Source organism: Megascapheus bottae, chromosome 15, assembly GCF_031878675.1.
Source record: "Megascapheus bottae isolate mThoBot1 chromosome 15, mThoBot2.hap1, whole genome shotgun sequence".
Lineage (NCBI taxonomy): Eukaryota > Metazoa > Chordata > Mammalia > Rodentia > Geomyidae > Megascapheus > Megascapheus bottae.
In genome coordinates this window covers 28,200,885-28,220,947 of record NC_143523.1, presented here as the reverse complement: position 1 = coordinate 28,220,947, position 20,063 = coordinate 28,200,885, and the positions used below count along the sequence as shown (strand labels likewise).

Sequence of the window (20,063 nt, the reverse complement as noted above, 5' to 3'; positions counted from 1 at the left end):
TAAAAATAAATAAAATAAAATGCTAGGTTAAACAATATTACACAAATTTATGTTGTAAGACTTCTCATAACTGTGGTATATTAATAAAACCCTTAAAAGAAAAAATGAATACAAAATGCACAAAGTACTCAGTAAATTACACCTATAATTCTTTTTTGGGGGGAGGGGGTTTGGTTGTGGGACTTGAACTCTAGGCCTGGGCATTGTTCCTGAGCTCTTCAGCTCAAGGCTACTGCCCCATCCCTTGAGCCACAGTGCCACTTCTGGATTTCTGGTGATTAATTGAAGAGAAGAGTCTCATATGGTCTTTTTAGTGCCTGGGCTGGCTTTGAACTGCGATCCTCAGATCTTAGCCTCCTGAGTAGTTAGGATTACAGGTGTAAATCACTGTACCTGGCTTTACTCATAATTCTTATGAGTAAGTCTGTCATATATGATACTTTTTAGACTTTAAGACACTGATCTTTGATGATACAAGTATTCCTATGAATACACTTTTGTAAGCAATAAATATTAAAATATGATTTAAGGAACAGCAATGACTATTTTGTTCACTACTTTCCATTCAGTACACTGGAAATGCATATTTTTGACTCTCCAGGAAAATGAACATAGCTTCCCACGTCAAGATCTAAGAAGCTCTGGACCAACTTGCAAATTCAAAGCAGTAAATATGATTTACTATGAACAAGATGTACCTGCTTTCATTTTAGAGGAGGAATTGTTTCATTAGTGAACTCACTATGAAAGAAGTTGCCAAAATCATGGATTTAGACTGAGAGTTCAAGGAACAAATTAACTAATCAAGAAACCCAGGATATTTTCTCCTTGGGATATGACACACATGATAGATACCATGGTTTCTAAGGCACACAAAATCAGACTTGACTAGGCTAAGGTAAAATTATTGTTATGTTTTAGGAAGTAGATGAGAATGAAAACAGTATTAGTAAACAAACAAAAAAGTTGGGGTAACATAATCAAGATGACCTATAACTTAGCATTTTTCTATTTTTCCTAATTTTTGAGATAGTCTTGCTATGTAACCCAGGATAGCCTTAAACTCAACAATCGCCTTGCTTTGGCCTCAAGTGCTGAGATTTCAGATATACTCCAAACTCAACTAACTTAATTTCTTCCTATTCTCCTTCATGCATTTGTGCTCCAACCATCAACATAAATATTTCCACTGATGTCCCATAAAAATACCCATTTCTTTTTTTTTTTGCCAGTCCTGGGCTTGAGCTCAGGGCTTCAGCACTGTCCTTGCACTTTCTCAAGGCTAGCACTCTACCACTTGAGCCTCAGCACTATTTCTAGCTTTTCGCTATGTATGTGGGGTACCAAGGAATCGAACCTGGGTCTTCATGCATGCTAGGCAAGCACTCTACCACTAGGGCAAACTCCCAGCCCCCCCAAAATACCCATTTCTATGTTTACATTGTTGACTTTCCCTAAAATGTCTGTTGTCCATACCTTCACCACTCTATTGGCTAACTCCAAATTGCTTTCATTCTTCAAGCCCTAGTTCAAATGATACAACATTCAGGAAGTTTTCTTTCATTGACCTAGGATGCTCAAAGGTTCATAATTTGTATTTAGTTTTCAAGGTTTGGTCATTTTTCTTAGTTTAATATATATTGGAGAAACTTTTAAGTACTAAAGTCTGGGTAGATGCTTTTTGTATATTTATATACTTGTTTTAGCTACTTGATTTATTAGTAACTTTTTGTCTATAGAGTTTTGTCATTATCGATGAAGTCTTGAGTCACTGTAGCAAATACTTTGCCTTAATAGTCACGCAAACATGGTTTGCAGGAAGGCATTTAAGAGCTCAGGGACAGGCCGGGAGTTTGGCCTAGTGGTTAAAGTGCTTGCCTAGCATGCATGAAGACCCGGGTTCGATTCCTCGGTACCACATACATAGAAAAAAGCCGGAAGTGGTGCTGAGGCTCAAGTGGTAGAGCTCTAGCCTTGAGAAAGTCCAAGGACAGTGCTCAGGCTCTGAGCTCAAGCCCAGGACTGGCAAAAAAAAAAAAAAAAAAAAGATGTGTATATGGAGCTGGTGTATATGGGGCTGGAGATAGTATTGTAATGCTATCATAATAAAGGAAGGACCCAGGAAAAAGATGGTATTTGAGAGAATCTTGAAGAAAGGATAGGAATTTAAATTTGAGACAGAGCAGGACCATTTCCATTTGGTTAACATATGTGATTCAAAAGAAAAGCAGAAAAAATTGAAGCTAAAGGGGTCTTGAAACTCAAGCAAAAGAATCTATACTACTTTTAGTAATACTCCCACTACATGATGAATGTAACCGTAACCCTTCTGTACATTACCCTGGCAATAAAATTAAAAAAAAAAAAAGAATTTAGGCAGGGTGCTGTGGTTCATGCCTGTAATTCTAGCTACTCAGGAGGCTGAGATCTGAGGATAGTGGTTCAAAGCCAGTCCAGGCACTGAAGTCTATGAGACTTATCTCCAATTAACCACCAGAAAACTGGAGGTGGCACTGTGGCTCAAGGTGTAGGGTAGCAGCCAAGCCCCATGACCCATAAAAACAAACAAACAAAAAATCTATACTACTTTTATAACTCAGGAGGAGTGATTCAAAGTGCTAGGAGTATGCAAGGATATGCAAAAGATATACATGTGTAAATCCCATTATATACATGGGAACTATACAACACCTTTCATTGGAGCAGCAAAAAGATACCACAGATCTGAAAGTTCTGCAGTAACTCCCTCCTGTACTTGCTAATATGTTTTCTCAATTTTGGGGAGGGTAGAGTCAATAATAAATTAGGCTCCAAGTATGGTCCCTTTTGACACCTTTTAGGAATAGATCTATACATGGAATGGTCTGAGTAGAGTCCAACTATCTCCATAATAGTATTCATTAATTTGAGATTCATTTGAGTTTCAAAATTAAACCATCATCTTGGACAAGACATGTTTGAGGAGATTTCACTGTCAGATTCTGCATTAGGAAAACCATCTGATTAACCTGGGTCCCTAAGTGGGAATGGGAACTTTATTTGAGGGGAGGGGATATGCAAGAAGAAAAGGTAGAAAATCTTCAAGATAATTTTGGAACATGATATATTTCTAAGGAGACATTCAAGGAGAGTCAATAAGAATTCAGTAATACTGCTGGGCATCAGTGGCTCAGGCCTATAATCCTAGCTCCTAAGGATTGTGATTCAAAGCCAGCCAGAGCAAGAACATCTGTGAGGCAGTTGTCTCCAATGAACTATTAGAAAAGTCAAATGGAAGAGTTTTAGCCTTGAGCAAAATGAGCTCAGGGGCAGCACCCTGTCCATGAGTTCAAGCCTCATGACCAACCAAAAAAAAAACAAACTTAATAACAGAATAAAGGAACTGTGACCATGGAAGGTAGGGAGTTAGCTAGCCAAATCAAGACATAGGAGCAAGGAAGAGTAATAACTCAAAACATGTGGCAAAGAAGCTCCACAGACTGAATTTGCCTGTTTCCAGGGTCCTCATTTATTCACCATGAGTTGGAATGTACCAGAACTTGGAGGGAAGTATGACAAATTAGGCTTGATGTGGATATAGAGCTAAATCCAAAAAAAAAGAGTTTTTAAAAATGGAACCCAAAATGGGATCCAGCTCATTAAAAATGACAGGTGCTTAGGGGCTTTTGTGTTTTTTCTCCTAAGTTTTATTCAAACTACTGGTGCTGGAAATTACGGATATGCTTGGGTCAAAGAAATGTGACCAGGCACAGTGGCTCACACCTGTAATCCTAGCTACTCAGGAGGCTCAGATCTGAGGAAAATGGAAACTGTAATAAGGCAGAAGCACAAATAATGAACGTGGCTATCCCCATAAACATTTATGAAACAGATAATTATAGTAATTATTTTCAAAAATCTTCCAAGCTGGGTCTCAGGCCTCACGCCCGTAATCCTAACTACCCAGGAGGCTGAGATCTGAGGATCCTGATTCAAAGCCAGCCTGAGCAGGAAAATCTATGAGACAGTTTTTTCTAATTAACCACAATCAAACCAGAAGGGGCACTGTGGCTCAAAGTGGTTGAGTACTATCCTTGAGCAAAAGAGCTCAGGGACAGCAACTAGGCCCCTAGTTCAAGTTCCTCAACTGACCAAAAAAAAAAAAAAGTTCTTCAAGCCAAGTGAAACAACATGTGTTTAAAGTGAGAACTTTCTATAGCAATATGTTACCTCTATGTGTGCAGACCCTGAAGCTTGCTCCCCCCACCCTCCAGAGGTCAAGGTATGGGCCTGTTCCATAAGGCAAATTATTCTCTAGCCCATGGACAGCCAGTGACATAAGACTGCCTGCTCATCTTAAGTCTTCTCTTCTCAATGCAACAGCTTTTTTTTTTTTTTTGGCCAGTCCTCATGGAGCTTAAACTCAAGGCCTGAGCAATGTCCTTGGGCTTTTCTCAAGGCTAGAGCTCTACTATTTGAGCTCTACTATTTTTCTATGTTTGTGGTACCAAGCAACTGAACCTGGGTCTTAGTGTATGCTAGGCAAGCACTCTACCACTAGGCCAAACTCCTGGCCCCAATAGCTTCTTTACTATGGACAAAATTATGTCAATGTATATACCGCTATTCTACTCTTCTGCCTTCTTTTTTTCTTTTTTGCCAGTCCTGGAGCTTGAACTCAGAGGCTGAGCACTGTCCTTGAGCTTTCTCAAGGCTAATGCTCTACTACTTGAGCCACAGCACCACTTCTGGCTTTGTTTGTGTATGTGGTACTAAGGAATTGGGCTACGTGCATACTAGGCAAGCACTCTACTATTTGGCCACACTTCCAAGCCATCCTCTACCTTCTTATATATAAAGATTTGCTTTTTATAATGTCGTATAGTGCATGACCAAATCCACCTCAACCCTTCCTTGATCACCCTACACACACACACACACACCAGTGGCAGAGGCTCTCCAGAGATTGATCATTTACTTATACCCATCCAAGTCTGCGAAATTTAGTACACACATTCTAATCTCACACTACTCCAAAAGAGCCTACATAAATCATTTCATATTCATTAGCTATGCAGATGAACTGCTACACACTCATCCATATCACATCTCTGTATCACATGCACTCCCCATATTTACATAAAGGCCAATGGTAACTTAGGTTCTTCACTCTTTTCCCCAGTATTGTCACTGTTATCAAAATTTGGCAGTGGTCCCAGAATTAGAAAATTACAGTGGCACGTTAATACTGGCTAAAATTCCTATTTCTTTTTCTGTGTTATACTGCTATGACTCAGAATCCTGAAGTAATTCTCTTTTCTGGTTTACACTGCCTTCTCCTAACAGAGGGTCAAGTCCCCACATCATCCTTTCACAGTCAGTTGTATCCTCTCAGATGTTACAGTGTAGCTCAGAATCCGGATCCTATAGTACTGTCTAGGCTGACAATTGCTACTCAGTTCCATTTGTAAAAGTACTTGGCCTCTATCAAATATTTCCCCATTCATTTTTTTTTTTTTTGCCAGTCTGGGCTTGAGCTCAGGGCCTGAGCTTTCTCAAGGCTAGAGCTCTACCACTTGAGCCTGAGCATCACTTCCGGCTTTTTTCTATGTATGTGGTACCAAGGAATCGAACCCGGGTCTTCATGCATGCTAGGCAAGCACTCAACCACTAGGCCAAACTCCCGGCCCTCCCCATTCATTTTTTTCTCATCTGAGGCCTCTCAACAACTTCGAGAAAAATGAGCACCCTTCCCACTTCTCAGTTGAGGAAACTATCATTCAACATGGATTGTAGGATTTATTTAAAGCCAAGCAAATAAATGATATGGCCAGGACTCAGCTGAGAATTTCTGTATTTACCCTCTTTTTCCAGAAACATTTCTGAGAGTATACCTAGCTGCTAAGGAAGCCTCATAGCTCTGATGCAAGTTTACAGAGGATGCCAATGGGCCTAGGATGTACAGCTTCAGTTTATTCCTCCTCTCCACATCACTATTTTTAGTTTTTGTCTCACATAAAGCACCAAATCTTGTGACCCAAACTCACCCCACCTTCATCCCAGGGTCAGCCAACTTTATTGTTTTGAACCTAGTTTTTCTCCTTCTCCACCACTGGTATCATCTTCATCCAATGATTTACTTACATCTTATGATTTACTTTTTATTTATTTATTTTTTGCTGGTCATGGGGCTTGAACTCTGGGCCTGGGCACTGTTCCTGAGCTTCTTTCATTCAAGGTAAATGCTCTACCACTTGAGCCCCAGCACCACTTCTGGCTTTATCTCCAGATAAGAGTCTTTCCTGCCTGGGCTGGCTTGGAACCACAATCCTCAGATATCAGCCTCCTGAATAACTAGGATAACAGGAGTGAGCACTGATACCAGGCTACCTTATTCATTCATTCGTTATTTATTCCTTCCTTTCTTTCTTACTTCTTTCTTCCTCCCTCCCCCCTTCTCTCCTTTCTCAAGGCTAGAGCTCTACCATTTGAGCCACAGCACCACTTCCAGCTTTTATCTATGTATGTGGTAGCAAGGAATGGAACCCGTATCTTTGTGCATGCTAGGCAAGCACTCTATCAGTAAGCCAAACTCCCAACCCTTACTCATTTCTTAACCACAAACTCTGTGCAAATATACACATGCTTATAGTCTCATATCCATAGTCTTTGTCCTTCCCCCTCTTCCCTCACTCCGCTAAAACAATCTATTTTAGAGTGCAAGCTCCTGGCCCAGAAAGCTCTATTTAACTACTTGCACAAAGCGTTATCATCAATAGCACATAAATATTATAATATTGATGAAAAGCCCTTACATTCTGTCTTTTTAACTAAAACTATGACAAGAAACCAACTGTCAAAAAACAATAAGAAAAAAATGTCTACCCTCAATTCAGAGTTTCTCAACAGGAATTAGTTCATCAGGGTTATAAAATGGATGATAAAAGCACATTTGTTTACCTGTGGTCCCCAAATGAATACGAATGACTGAGTGATTTCTCATTAGTTTCCCATCAGCAACAATAGTCCAGTTCTAGTATACATACAGCAAGGCCAACCCAGGTAAGTGGATTCTAGTCACTAGCGCTCCCATTATAGGAAAAGAAGAAGCAGAAGGTCAAATTGCACTTGGACTTGTGCTCTGAAAAAGCAGCAGCTGGCTGTATGTGACTTACCGGTTTATCCTTGATGGTGGGGCTTGACACACACAGGTAAAGCTTCCCATCTTCTTCTAGGCAGGCATCTATCAGAGCTTGCACTGAGCTCTCCTCCTGGAACAGCAGAAAAGCATAGCCTTGGGGAGAACAAAAACAAAAGAGTAGAAGAAAAATTAGAAAATTATCAACTTCAAGTACAAGTAAAAAAAAAAAAATCTGTTACTTCATAATGGCAAATTCCTACTAAAACCTAGGAAGTTCAAGAGGGACAAATGGACTTGAGACCCTCGAGTGCCAGGTGCTGTATTAAGTGCTCATAGACATTTCCTCCATTAAGGACACATCAATATAACTACAATTCTCGTAACTACTCAGGGGAGCAAGTTCAGAACACCTCTGTAGGAGTTTTCACACGCGAGGTATCTTCATGATGAATGACAACAGTTAACTGCAATATGGGCCCAGCCACAGCCAGCAGCCAGGAAACAAGTATCACTTGCCTTCCAAGTTCCACCAAGGCAAGAGGCTTCACATATGCTAAGGGGATGAATGTTGCAAGAACTAAATGACAGAAGCCAAATGTAAAATATCATGTCCAGATAGGATGTAATAGGTAAATCAATGTAAATTAATAGATTAATGATTACTAGGGGGGTGATGGAAACAGGCAGTCTTTGTTTTGTTTACAAACAAAAGGCTGTGAGGCCAAAGTTGGCCTCAAACTCATGATCCTTTCTGTTTTTAGCTTCTCATGTTCTGGTATTATAGGTAAGATTTTCTAAAATTGACTGTGGTTGTACAAGTCTGTGAACATACATATTCAGTCATTGAACTATACATATTAAACTGGTGAACTGTATGGTACGAATTATACCTCAATGTAGCTTTTTAAAAATGATAATAAGCTCATATCAGGCTGGTGTGTTTTTACATATTACTGTAGCTATTATTGCTATTTCTCTAAGGTATACTTTTTTTGATTGAGAACACAATCTAGAACGTGAAAACTGATTCAAGAATTTCCATAGATATATTCAGGCTTTACAGATGTATATATGTAGTACCAGAGTTTGAACTCAGGTATTTTCACTTGCTAGGGCAAGAGCTCTACAATTTAAGTGATGCCTCCAGCAATTTTGCTTTAATTACTTTCAAGTAGGGTCTTACTTTTATATCTGGGCCAGCCTTGACCTCCATCCTGTTTATGCTTACTGTATAGTTGGGATGACATGTACCACCATGCCTAGCATTTTTATTGGTTGAAATATGGTCTCGTAAATTTTGTGCCTGGGGCTGGCCTTGAACCATGAATCTCCCAATCTCTACTTCTTGATCAATTAGAACTGTAGATCACAATCACTGCATGGCTATAATGCAATATTTTAAACTGATATATAATAATTATACATATTTATAGGTGTGATGATTTGAAATGTATACAATGTATAATGATAAAACCCTGGTACTTAAGCCAGAAGTGGTACTATGGCTGATGTGGTAGAGTTCTAGCCTTGAGGAACGCCTAAGGACAGTGCTCAGCCCTTGAGTTCAAGCCCCAGGAACAGGAAAAAAAAAAAAGTATCACAGACTTTCCTGCCTCTTTAGCTTTGTATCTCAATCTCCAGATCTCAGCCTCCTAAGTAGCTAGGATTACAGGCACAAGCCACCAGCATCTGGCTCCTTTTCTTTTTTTTGTACTGTTACTGATGCTCAGAGCCTCATCTTTCTGCTCACACTCTTTCGTTCAGCTGATGGTCTACCACTTGAACCATATCACCAGTTCCAGCTTTTTGTTGGATAGGGGCTAGCTGCATAGGGATCATCAGATCTCAGCCTCCTGAATAGTTCTGATTATAGGAACAAGACGCCAGCATCTGACTATCACTGCTTTGTGCTGGGAAGTGTCAAACACTTTTCTTTTAGTTCTGTATCACACAGGGCACAAGTCTAGCATCAAAGAGCCCTTGGATTCAATCTTCAGCAAAAATAAATAATAAAATATTGTGAACGGTGCTGGGAGTTTGGCCTAGTGGTAGAGTGCTTGCCTTGCATGCATGAAGACCCTGGTTCGATTCTTCAGTACCACATACATAGAAAAAGCCAGAAGTGGTGCTGTGGCTCAAGTGGTAGAGCTCTGGCCTTGAGAAAGCCCAAGGACAATGCCCAGCCCTGAGCTCAAGCCCCAGGATTGGCAAAAAAAAAAAAAAATTGTGAACTATAGTCACCCTACTAGAACATTTTGTTCAGTTCAATTTAATAAAATTCAAATTTATTAATAGTTACAAGTGGGACACAATCTATGTATTGTCGGAACATTGAAATGATAAGATCAAGTTCCTGCTGTCAAGAATTATGTAGCTAATCAGGAGGCTGAGATCTGAGGATCAAGGTTCAAAGCCAACCCAGGCACAAAAAGACCTGAGACTCTTATCTCTAATTACCCTCCAGAAAATGGGAAGTGGGGCTTGGCTCATGGGTAGGTAGGGTGGTAGCCTTGAGCTGAAGAGCATGGGGACAGCACTCAGTCCTAGTTCAAGCCCCCCAGACCCACAAAAAAAAAATAATTATGTAGCACAAAGCTGGGTGTGGTGGCTCATGCCTGTAATCCTAGCTACTCAGGAGGCTGAGATCTGAGGATCGAGGTTCAAAGCCAGCCCAGGCACTAAAGAATGAGAGATTCTTATCTCTGATTAATCACTAGAAAATGGGAAGTGGGCCTGTGGCTCAGGGGTAGGGCAGTAGCCTTGAGCTGAAGAGCTCAAGGACAGTGCCCAGGCCAAGTACAAGCCCCATAACCTTCGAAAAAAAAAAAATTAGGTAGCACAGACGGGTGTGATAGCTCACCACTGTAATCCTAGCTACTCAGGAAGCTGAGATCTGAGGATCAAGGTTCAAAGCCAGCCTGGGCACTAAAGTCCTAAAGTCCATGAGACTTTTCTCTCCAATTAACCACTAGAAAACCGTAAGTGGCACTGTGGCTCCAGAGGTAGGACAGTAGCCTTGAACGAAAGAGCTCAGGGATAGCACCCACACCCAGGGGTTAAGCGCTAGGACTGCCAAAAAACAAACAAACAAAAAAAAACACACAGAATTATGTAGCACAAAGAACAAGTATTTAGACAATTGCAAAACAGGCAGATATATGGGGACTGGAACCTAAAAGAGTAAGGGCTCTGACATGGGTGAATCAGCAAAGACTTCAGGGAATAACAGATGTTCATGAGGCCAACACTGGCATTCTTTTTTTTTTTTTTTTTTTTTTGCCTTGAGTTCAGGGCCTGAGCACTGTCCTTGGACTTTCTCTCAAGGCTAGAACTCTACCACTTGAGCCTCCGCACCACTTCTGGCTTTTTTCTATGTATGTGGTACCAAGGAATCGAACCCGGGTCTTCGTGCATGCTAGGCAAGCACTTTAACCACTAGGCCAATCTCCCGGCCCATCACTGGCATTCTTGAATGAAAGCTGAGCAGAGATCTATCATGAGCTAGTCTAAGCCTGAGCAAACAATACTCAACCTCTTTATAATACTGATAGCTTGGCTAAATCGCTCAACATCCTGGAGATGAGTCAACACTGTCCTCTTCTGGTACACTATAAATGCAGAGAAGGATAAGAAGCATGAATAAAGAAGATTCTCTCACATCACACCAAGATGCTTAACTCATGACCAAGTAGCTAAGACACAAAGTTCTCTGGAGTTCTGGCCAGGTAATAACCTGTCACGTAACAATAACATACTTTTTGAATATCTTGACCTTAGACCAGAGCCTGTCTGCTTATACATCATGCTCAAGCACATTATAAAGGCCTAGTGCTAGGGCACACCCAGTAAGCTAGGCTTTCTAGGCTCCTTGCTTCTGGAAGGCCTCCAAGCTGACTGTATGTTTCTTCTACACTACTGCCTACCCTCTGTCATCTTCTACATCAAATCCAACTTTGAATTAAGCTTGGTCATCAGAGGAAAGGAAGGTTGGTGAGTAGTTACCAAAAAAAAAAACCATGTATATTTTCACCTAGCCATACATGTCTACATTGGCATCAAATGCGTTAAAAATAACTGGCAGTTATAAGTAAAAGTCTGACAGGCTCCTGGGTTCAATTCCCTATACTGGTTAATGTGAGGTAGAAATTAAATAAACGATTCCTAAGTGGTCAATTCCATATGGTAGGATGAAAAGAGTTCTGGATGAGAAGTCAGGAGGTTTGGGTTTTGATATAAGTCCTAATATTCGGTAACTGTCTGGTTATGACAGGTAATCTGTAACATTTATTGATCATTTACTGTATACCAAGCATGGACCTAAAACCTTGTGTGTATTACTTCATTTCATCTTCATTCATAGCCTGTGAAGGAAGTACTATGCTCAACTGTTTTAAAGTTCCAGAACTTGCACAGAGTATTTAAATATCTTGTTTAATAAGTCATCAGTAAGTGGTAAATCCATGAATTTGCATATAAACTTAACATTTCTGCTGGGTGTCCTTGGCTCACATTTGCAATTCTAGGAATTCTAGCAACTCAAGAGGCTGAGATCTGAAGATTCTAGTAGAAAGCCAGCTTAAGCAGGAAGAGTCTGTGGGACTCTATCTCCAACTGGCAATCAAAAAAGCAGAAAGTACATGTGTGGCTCAAGTGGAAGAGCCCCAGTCATGAGCAAAAAAGTTGAGGGACAGTGACAAGGACCCAAGTTCAATCCCTAGTACCTAAGTATTATCCTAGTATTGTCCAATCACAAAGCATTTGTTCTTGTATCTTCCAAAGATACAAACTGTAAGTAAGCATCTGTAGAAGTGCCACAGGCCCAGGAGTAGAGTGATAGCCTTGAGCAGAAGAGATCAGGGGCAGCGCCCGGGCCCAGAATTCAAGCCCCCTGAACAACAACAACAAAAAAGAACGGACATAATTAGGATAACTTCATTTTATTTGGCTAGTTTTTGTTTTTTTTATTTTTCTGGTCATGGGGCTTGGACTCTGCGCCTGGGTGCTGTCCTTGAGCTCTTCAGCTCAAGGCTACCACCCTATCCCTTGAGCCTCAGCACCCAATTCTGGTTTTCTAGTGGTTAACTGGCGATAAGTCACATGTTCTTTTTTTTAAAACCAGTCCTGGGCTTGAGCTCAGGGCCTAAGCCCTGTTCTTGGAATTTCTCAAGGCTAGAGTTTTACCACTTGAGCCTGCTGAGGTACTGAGGAATTGAACCTGGGTCTTCATGTATGCTAGGCAAGCACTCTACCACTAGGCGAAACTTCCGGCTGAGTCTTACGTTCTTTAATGCCTGGGCTGGCTTTGAACTGTGATCCTCAAATCTCAGCCTCCTGAGTAGCTAGGATTACAGGCATGAGCCACTGCACCAAGCTTGGCTAGCTTTTGGTTGTTTTTTTTTTTTTTTTTTTTTTTTGCCAGTCCTAGGCTTGAGCTTAGGGCCTGAGCACTGTCCTTGGACTTTCTTAAAGCTAGAGCTCTACCACTTGAGCCTCAGCACCACTTCTGGCTTTTTTCTATGCATGTGGTACCCAGGAATAGAACCCAGGTCTTAGTGCATGCTAGGCAAGCATTCTACCCCTAGGCCAAACTCCTGGCCCATTGGCTAGTTTTTTGAAAGATAAATTTAATTAAAAGCCTTCTTTCTTTTAAAACCTGAAAACACATTAACAGTAACAATCTCTAAAATGTTCTTGGCCATCTTTCAAAAACAAAGCTTCCTGAACTCTTAAATACATAATTTTGCAAGTTAGAATTTGAATCCTAGTATAAATAGCAATCCCCAACAAATTTACTACAACTACCCTGTTCTGAGTGTTCAAAATGTTCTGGGTACTTTTCAATAAACATATTACATCTGTTATTTTATTTCATCCTCATGAAATAAATACTTCATCTTTATGAAGTAAATACAGTTGCTATTATTACTATTTTGTAGATGAGGAAATTCAGGATCTAATAAGTGAAAGGGACTTTTCAGATTAAAAGTTGAAGTTTATGTTCTGGATTAAAATTTGGATGAGATTCCAGAGTCTTTCATTCTTACCCATTAATTTATACTTTCTATCTAAAAACAGCAAGATAAAAATTTTAATATCACTAATAAATAAGGATTTGCCTTACTTATAAGGACATTTGTAAAATGTCCTTGTGATAGTGACCATTTTGACAGTATTTAAGTAACAGTAAGTTACCTACACTTAAATCTTACCATTTAAGTCATATGCAGTTTGAATTTTTCTAAAGTCCACAAGACTGTATCAAGATGAGTTGGAATGATGCATTATCTAGGTAAGTCAACTTTTTTCAATGTATTTTTAGTTATACATTTAAAGTGAGTGTTCTTCTGGGAGTTGGGAGTTTTTGTTTTTGCCAGTCCTGGGACTTGAACTCAGGGCATGGGCACAGTCCTTAGGCACTTTTTGCTTAAGTGTCACTCCTGGATCTTTTTGTGTATGTGGTACCAAGGAATTGAAACCAGGATATGCATTCTAGGCAAGCACTCTACCACTCTCCTGGCCCAAGTTGGAAGTTTTGAGAACTTTTCCTTATCCTTATCCTAATGAGATCCTTGGAGATCCCTGGAAGAAAGTGGCAGAAATCAGGAGTTAGAGGATCAAGATGAGGAAGCCAACTAGGTTTTCTTCCCCATCAAGGGTTCCAGGCCTGGCACAGGTGCAGCTTGAGAAAGAGTCATAAATAAGGTACAGAATTCTAACATGTATGTGTGTGCGTGTACTTATGGTGTGTGTGCTGGTACTGCAGCTTCAACACAGGGCCTCTCACTCTTGCTTGGCTCTTTTACTGCTGACACTCTAGCACCTGAGACACAATTCCACTTCCAGCTTGGAGATGAGACTCACAGATTTTTCTGCCTGGGCTGGCTTCAAAGCAAAATCCTTACATATCAGATTTCTGAGCAGCTAGGATTTCAGGCATGAGCCACCACCAGCACCTGGCTACACTTTACTCTTAAACGGGTCATTGAGAAAAATAAGTGAAAAGGAGAAAGCAACTGTGACAAACTGAGTGATCAAAAACAAACCAAACAAACAAACAAACGGGGGGGTTTACGAGCATTTGTTATATTATTCCTACAACTTTTTTTTGATGGTTTCAAATTCTTCAATGTGAAAAGTTGTGGAAAAGAAAATAAATTCAAAGTACAGTATCTTTCTAGAAAAGAGGGTAATATACTCTCATACTTTATAAAAAGATGTGCAAGTTTTTCCTTTGCTTTTACTTGCAGGGATAGGCCATTTTACAAAGACATAACAGTTCTTAAAATCAGCAAATGCTATTAATGATTTCCATGTTTTAGGTAACAGCTGCAAATAGAAAATAATTCCAGGTTGTTGGGCTGTGTCCCAGCTGCACTCATAAAATGGTTGCTCCAATCAGAAATAGCTAGCTTCCCAACGAGACCAGTGGCAGAAGGAAAAGTTGATGGCTTGAACAGGCAGAGAGCTCTCCTCTCAGAAAATCCAGCCTCCTTAATTATCAATGACCTTCCTAGAGATACTGAAGGGCACCTTCCAGCTAGAGCTGCCTTAGTTCAGACTATTTTTTTGGCCCAAGCAGTCTTTTGCAAACATTCTCTCTGACCTTGGCTTTCAGGTCAGAGGCCTTACCTGGTTTGCCTAAGGAGATATGACTTTGGAATTGGCTCAAGAGAACCAAATATATCTGGGAGGGACAAGGCATAATACTATGCACTGAAGTTACAAAGATGAATAAGCCAAAAAATCCCTGTCTTGGATAATCTCAGCTTATCCATGAATGACTACTTACATAAAAAGTAGAATGTTGAGGGTATGTCCTATAGAACACTAGTAAGGAACAAATGGAGCAGATTTATCCAAACACCAAAGAAAGCAATAGAACAAAGGTGATATCTAATTTACAGGAAGTAAAGACATTCTGAGTTCAGGAAAGAGAAGAATCACGGACATGGAAAGGCTGAAAGGTTGGCTCTCTGAAGAGCATTGAGCAGAATTTGTGGTTTAGAGTATAGCACTGGGGGGAAATTAATACATTTATCAATCTTGTCTACTAACTAGAGAACATAGCAGTCTATGAACTAGATTTCTCGTTTATCTTCCTCTTAGATGAGAACATCTGAACCCTCATGTACCCTAGGTGCTGCAGAGGAAATTGACATGAGCAAATCCTCCTGCTCAGGAAGCTTATATGCTAGTACAAAAAGGTCATGAGCATAAGCACAAAGAGAACTCTAACCTAGGAACAATGTATTAAAGATCCCAGGTTATTTTTTTAAAAACGTATTTCTAAGAGTTGAATGCTTGATTAGTTTCAGTGAAGAAGACATGAACAGAGAATGAAGAAATACGAGGTGGTGGCCCTGAAGACAAATTTTAATGGTATGCTCAGATAAAAATACAACATGGAAGGAGACTCCAAGAGAAGAAATTATTCCAAGTTAGAATGTAGAATGGCTGTGAAAATAAACTGTGTTCAAGTCCATAGATTCCTAAACATTCCCTTAAGCACCACAACCAAACATAGGACTTTGACTGTATTTACTACACAGAGGCAAGACAAACATTTTAGTTTTAGCCTGTTTTATGTTTGCTAATAACTACTTCTTTGTGGGCTTGCAGTCAGTGGGGAGGAGGGAGGTATTTGAGAATGAATAGCAGCAACAAAAAAGTTTGCTGAGTAGAACCACTTTAGAAATAAAAACTGGCAATCCACTTCCTGTGTTCTCAGTAAAGTTCTGCAGTCCAGGGCAGTGACCTGGACATTTGGCCTTAAAATCTGTTCTGTTTACATAATCACACATTCCCTATATAAAAAGGTCCTTGTGAAGCCTGCCAATCTGTCAGTTCTAGTCATAGTCAGTTCTAACGAGCACCTGACCAAGGAAAACAGACTAGACCAGGGGGTGTAGGAGGGAACTGGTCAAACCAGCTGGACAATTTTATTACTACTAAGCATTTCACTTTCATGGGGAGAGACAAGGATTAGCATTACTTAACACTTAGTAAGCCTAAATTCTGAGTTGATGCTTACATATTCCTCCTGTCTCATGTAATACTTTTAACAATTTACTACTAGTAGTTCTGATACTGCTAGTATTCACTGAGGTGAGTAACTGAGGCTCAGAGATTAAAGTATTTATTCAGTGTTACATAGATAGTACTGTTAGTGCCCAGCTCTAAATCCAAAAACCTAGTCTGTTCCACCATTTGTTGCATTCTCATTTCTCTCTCATTTCTCTCCCTCTCTCTCCCTCTCTCTCCCCCTCTCTCCTCTTCTCTCTCCCTCTCCCTCTCTCTCTCTCCTCTTTCTCTCCCTCCCTCACTCCCTCCCACCTTCCCCTCCCTCATGGGGCTTAAACTCAGTGCCTGGGCACTGTTCCTGAGCTGCTTTTGCTCAAGACTAGCACTCTACCACTTGAGCCACAGCACCAAGTGCATGTGGTACTGAGGAATTGAATCCAGGGCTTTATGCATGCTAGGCAAGCATTTTACCTCTAAGCTATGCTCCCAGCCCTAATTGCTTCTTTTCTCTGGAATTGAACACTCTAGTTCCTAGATGTTGACTCCAATGCATTACCTCTGTGCCACAGTTTCCCCGCTAACTCTAAGGCCGTTCTATTTGCAAACAGAATCCAAGTCTGCAATCAGTTTTCAAGAATTTCCACCAGATTTTGCCAGCCAATTTCCCAGCAACTTTTTTTTGGGGGGGGGGGTTGGTTATGGGGCTTGAACTCTAGGCTCTTCAACTCAAGGTTACCACACTACCACTTGAGCCACAGCATCACTTTCCATTTTCTAGTGGTTAATTGGAGATAAAAGTCTCACAGATTTTAGTGTTGGGGCTGGCTTCGAAACACAATCCTCAGACCTCAGCCTCCTGAGTAGCTAGGATTATAGGCCTGAGCCATCACGACCGACTTTCCTAAATCCTTTTCTAAAAAAAAATACGTATTTTTAAATTTCACCAGATGTTTTTATTGTAATATATAGAGGGTTACAGTTAAATTTGCCAGATAGTAGGTGTATTACTTCTCACACATTGATACCCCTTCTCATGTTTTTGTCCCCATTTTCCTTAGCACTCCCTCCCATCACCAGATTTTTTTTTTTTTTTGCCAGTCCTGGGCTTGAGCTCAGGGCATGAGCACTGTCCTTGGACTTTCTCAAGGCTAGAGCTCTACCACTTGAACCTCAGCACCACTTCTGGCTTTTTTTCTATGTATGTGGTACCGAGGAATTGAACCTGGGTCTTCGTGCATGCTAGGCAAGCACTCTACCACTAGGCCAAACTCCGGGCCCCCCATCACCAGATTTTTTTAAACAATGACTGTTGTTCCATTTGGTGCTCAAGATTTTTATTCTAATTAAATTTTTTGCAGTGTTTGAAAATCAAACCTTTGATTCCTGCTTTCCTCTTTTTCTTAATCAGTTTCATTCACTGAGAAACTAGGGACTAAACCCAGGGCCTCCCACTTGGAAGCAAGAACTCTCCCCACTGAGCTACACCGCCAATCCCAGCTTCCCATTTTTTTTTTTTTTTTTGCCAGTCCTGGGCATGGACTCAGGGACTGAGCACTGTCGTTGGGTTCTTTTCCCAAGGTTAGAGCTCTACCACTTGAGCCTCAGCACCATTTCTAGCTTTTTCCTATGTATGTGGAACCAAGGAATCAAACCTGGGTCTTCATGAAAGCTAAGCAAGCATTCTATCACTAGGCCAAACTCCTGACCCCCAGCTTCCCATTTTTAACCTTTTTTTTTGGGGGGGGGGGGGTCAGTCATGGGATTTGAACTTTGGACCTGAACATTGTCCCTGAGCTTTTCAGCTCAAGACTACTGCCCTACCCCTTGATCAACAGTGCCATTTCCAGTTTTCTGGCGGTTAATTAGAGATAAGAGTCTCATAGACTTTCGTGCCTGGGCTGGCTTTGAGTCATGATCCTCAGATCTCAGCATCTGATATATCATCTTTTGTTCAAACTCATTCATAGCCCATTCAATTCCCATGCAATTCATGTCACCAATTCCTGACCAACGCTAAAATATCCTCTGCCTCATCCTGCCAAATTTGCATTTCATTTCAGATTCTAAAATCTACTCTCTTCCAAAGAAAGTCCTCATCAAGAATAGGTTCTCTGAACTCAACAAGCACCTGCCCTTCCCCAGCACCTCTGTTGGGCACAGTACAGTATGTACTCTGTGACCTTGTACAAGCTGTCTCTGCTATTTATGTAGCTGCTCAAGCTTTTGTCAGGTGGCCTGTATATTCCCACTGCTTTTGCCTTTCTGTACAGTTCCAAAAGCTATACATGCATTGCAAGCAAAGATTTCTTTAAAAATGTATCTTCAGTACAAAGCTAAAAAAAAAGAGCTAAAAAAGTACTCTCCACTTTAACAAAAGTTTAAATGGAGAGTATTCAAAGACAAAAATGCTCATCATTGTTACCATGAAGTACAGTTTCCATGCTTTTACAAGAAAATTCCTCTTTGGAATAAAAAATGCAACCTAGTAATACTAGTATATATTCCAACATTTGGGAAAGCAAGCAAACAAGCAAGAAAGAGCTGAGGGCATGGAGAGGGAGAGAGGGAGGGAGAAGAGGATGGGGAGAGGGATGGGAAGAGGGAAAAGGAGGGGGAAAGAAAGAAGGGGAAAGAAATTATTACTCAAAAGATTACAAATTGTAAAAGGTTCCCAACTAATGGATTTACATAATTCAAAAGGTAGAAAAACTGGGAATCTGAGGATAAAACAACACTGACTTACTTCTACTCAAATTGTACTGTAAGTATGAAAACTTTCCTTTCTAGGGGCAGAGAGCATGGCCTAGTGGTAGATTACTTGCCTAATATGCATGAAGCCCCGGGTTCCATTCCTCGGAACCACGTACACAGAAAAAAGCTAGAAGTGGTGCTGTGGCTCAAGTGGTAGAGCACTAGCCTTGATAAAAACCCAAGGACAGTGCCCAGGCCCTGAGTTCAAGCCCAGGACTGGCAAAACAAAAACGAAAATAACTTTCCTTTCTAAAGCTAAAGGAAAACAAAATAGACCTTATACTCCAGCCCCACTGGAGTGCACAGTGACCTAATTTTGCCCATTTAAAGTAGAGCCACTTTTGTTTCCCCCTCAAACAGCAACTCATTAACTAGGTGACTCAAAGTCAATCTGAATTCCACATGGCCAGCCTTATGCCAGGTTCCCAAAGCATGTTAGTATTATATAAACTCCCACAACTGCATGACTTGGTCACAAGGACTGACAGGCCAGCCAACCTGGCCAGGGTGGAGGAAATACATAATCACCAACTGAAACCGCCACTCAGAAAGACACACTTTTCTGGAAATGGAAAGGATTCATCAGCATGCATAAGCCTGGCTTACTCTTGTAGACAGATTTCTATTCCTGTTCCTGTCTGGGCACCTGGACCCCATGCCCTCAGACAGCCCAAACTAAAACTAGCTGCCCAAGTAAGCCAAGGATGCTGACTTCATTCATTCCAGCATCAGCATCACCAACTTCCACGGGCATTTTCAGAGCCACATATACAATCTCTCGTCCAACATCTGCAGCTCGCTATTGTCCTTGGCTTTGACCATAGGCTTCTGCCAGCAGTGATAGAGAAGCTGTGGTCATTGCCCAAGAGTTGACAGATCCTCTTCTGGCTCCTGTGTGAGGAACTTAGATTTCAGTACTATCAGGAGCAGCTATTTACTGGGGATCTGGGAAAGAAGGCAGACAGATAGGCAGGTAGATAGACATTTTTTTTAGTAGCTCCAGTGACATTCTCCCAGGAGTCAATGGAGAGAAATTGTGCTAAACACATCATCATTAAATTTGTCATGCCAAAACTCTCTTTTTATCTGTCTTATTCACAACCCCATGTTCAAGAAAACAAAACCAAGCTTTTCTTTTAGTGAACAGTCAAGGAACTCACAGCTCTATATC

The 20,063-nt window shown here is 40.8% G+C and overlaps 1 protein-coding gene across 10 annotated transcripts in view; it reads right to left on the bottom strand.

Moving 5' to 3' along the window:
- Cpeb3 (cytoplasmic polyadenylation element binding protein 3) overlaps positions 1-20,063 on the bottom strand; it is a 175,890-nt gene that overhangs the window by 38,168 nt on the left and 117,659 nt on the right. For all 10 annotated transcript variants that reach the window (XM_090346262.1, XM_090346258.1, XM_090346256.1 and 7 more), the window contains one exon: positions 7,155-7,273. In XM_090346262.1, the coding sequence (XP_090202388.1) occupies positions 7,155-7,273 (119 nt within the window). The remainder of the gene's footprint in view (positions 1-7,154; positions 7,274-20,063) is intronic.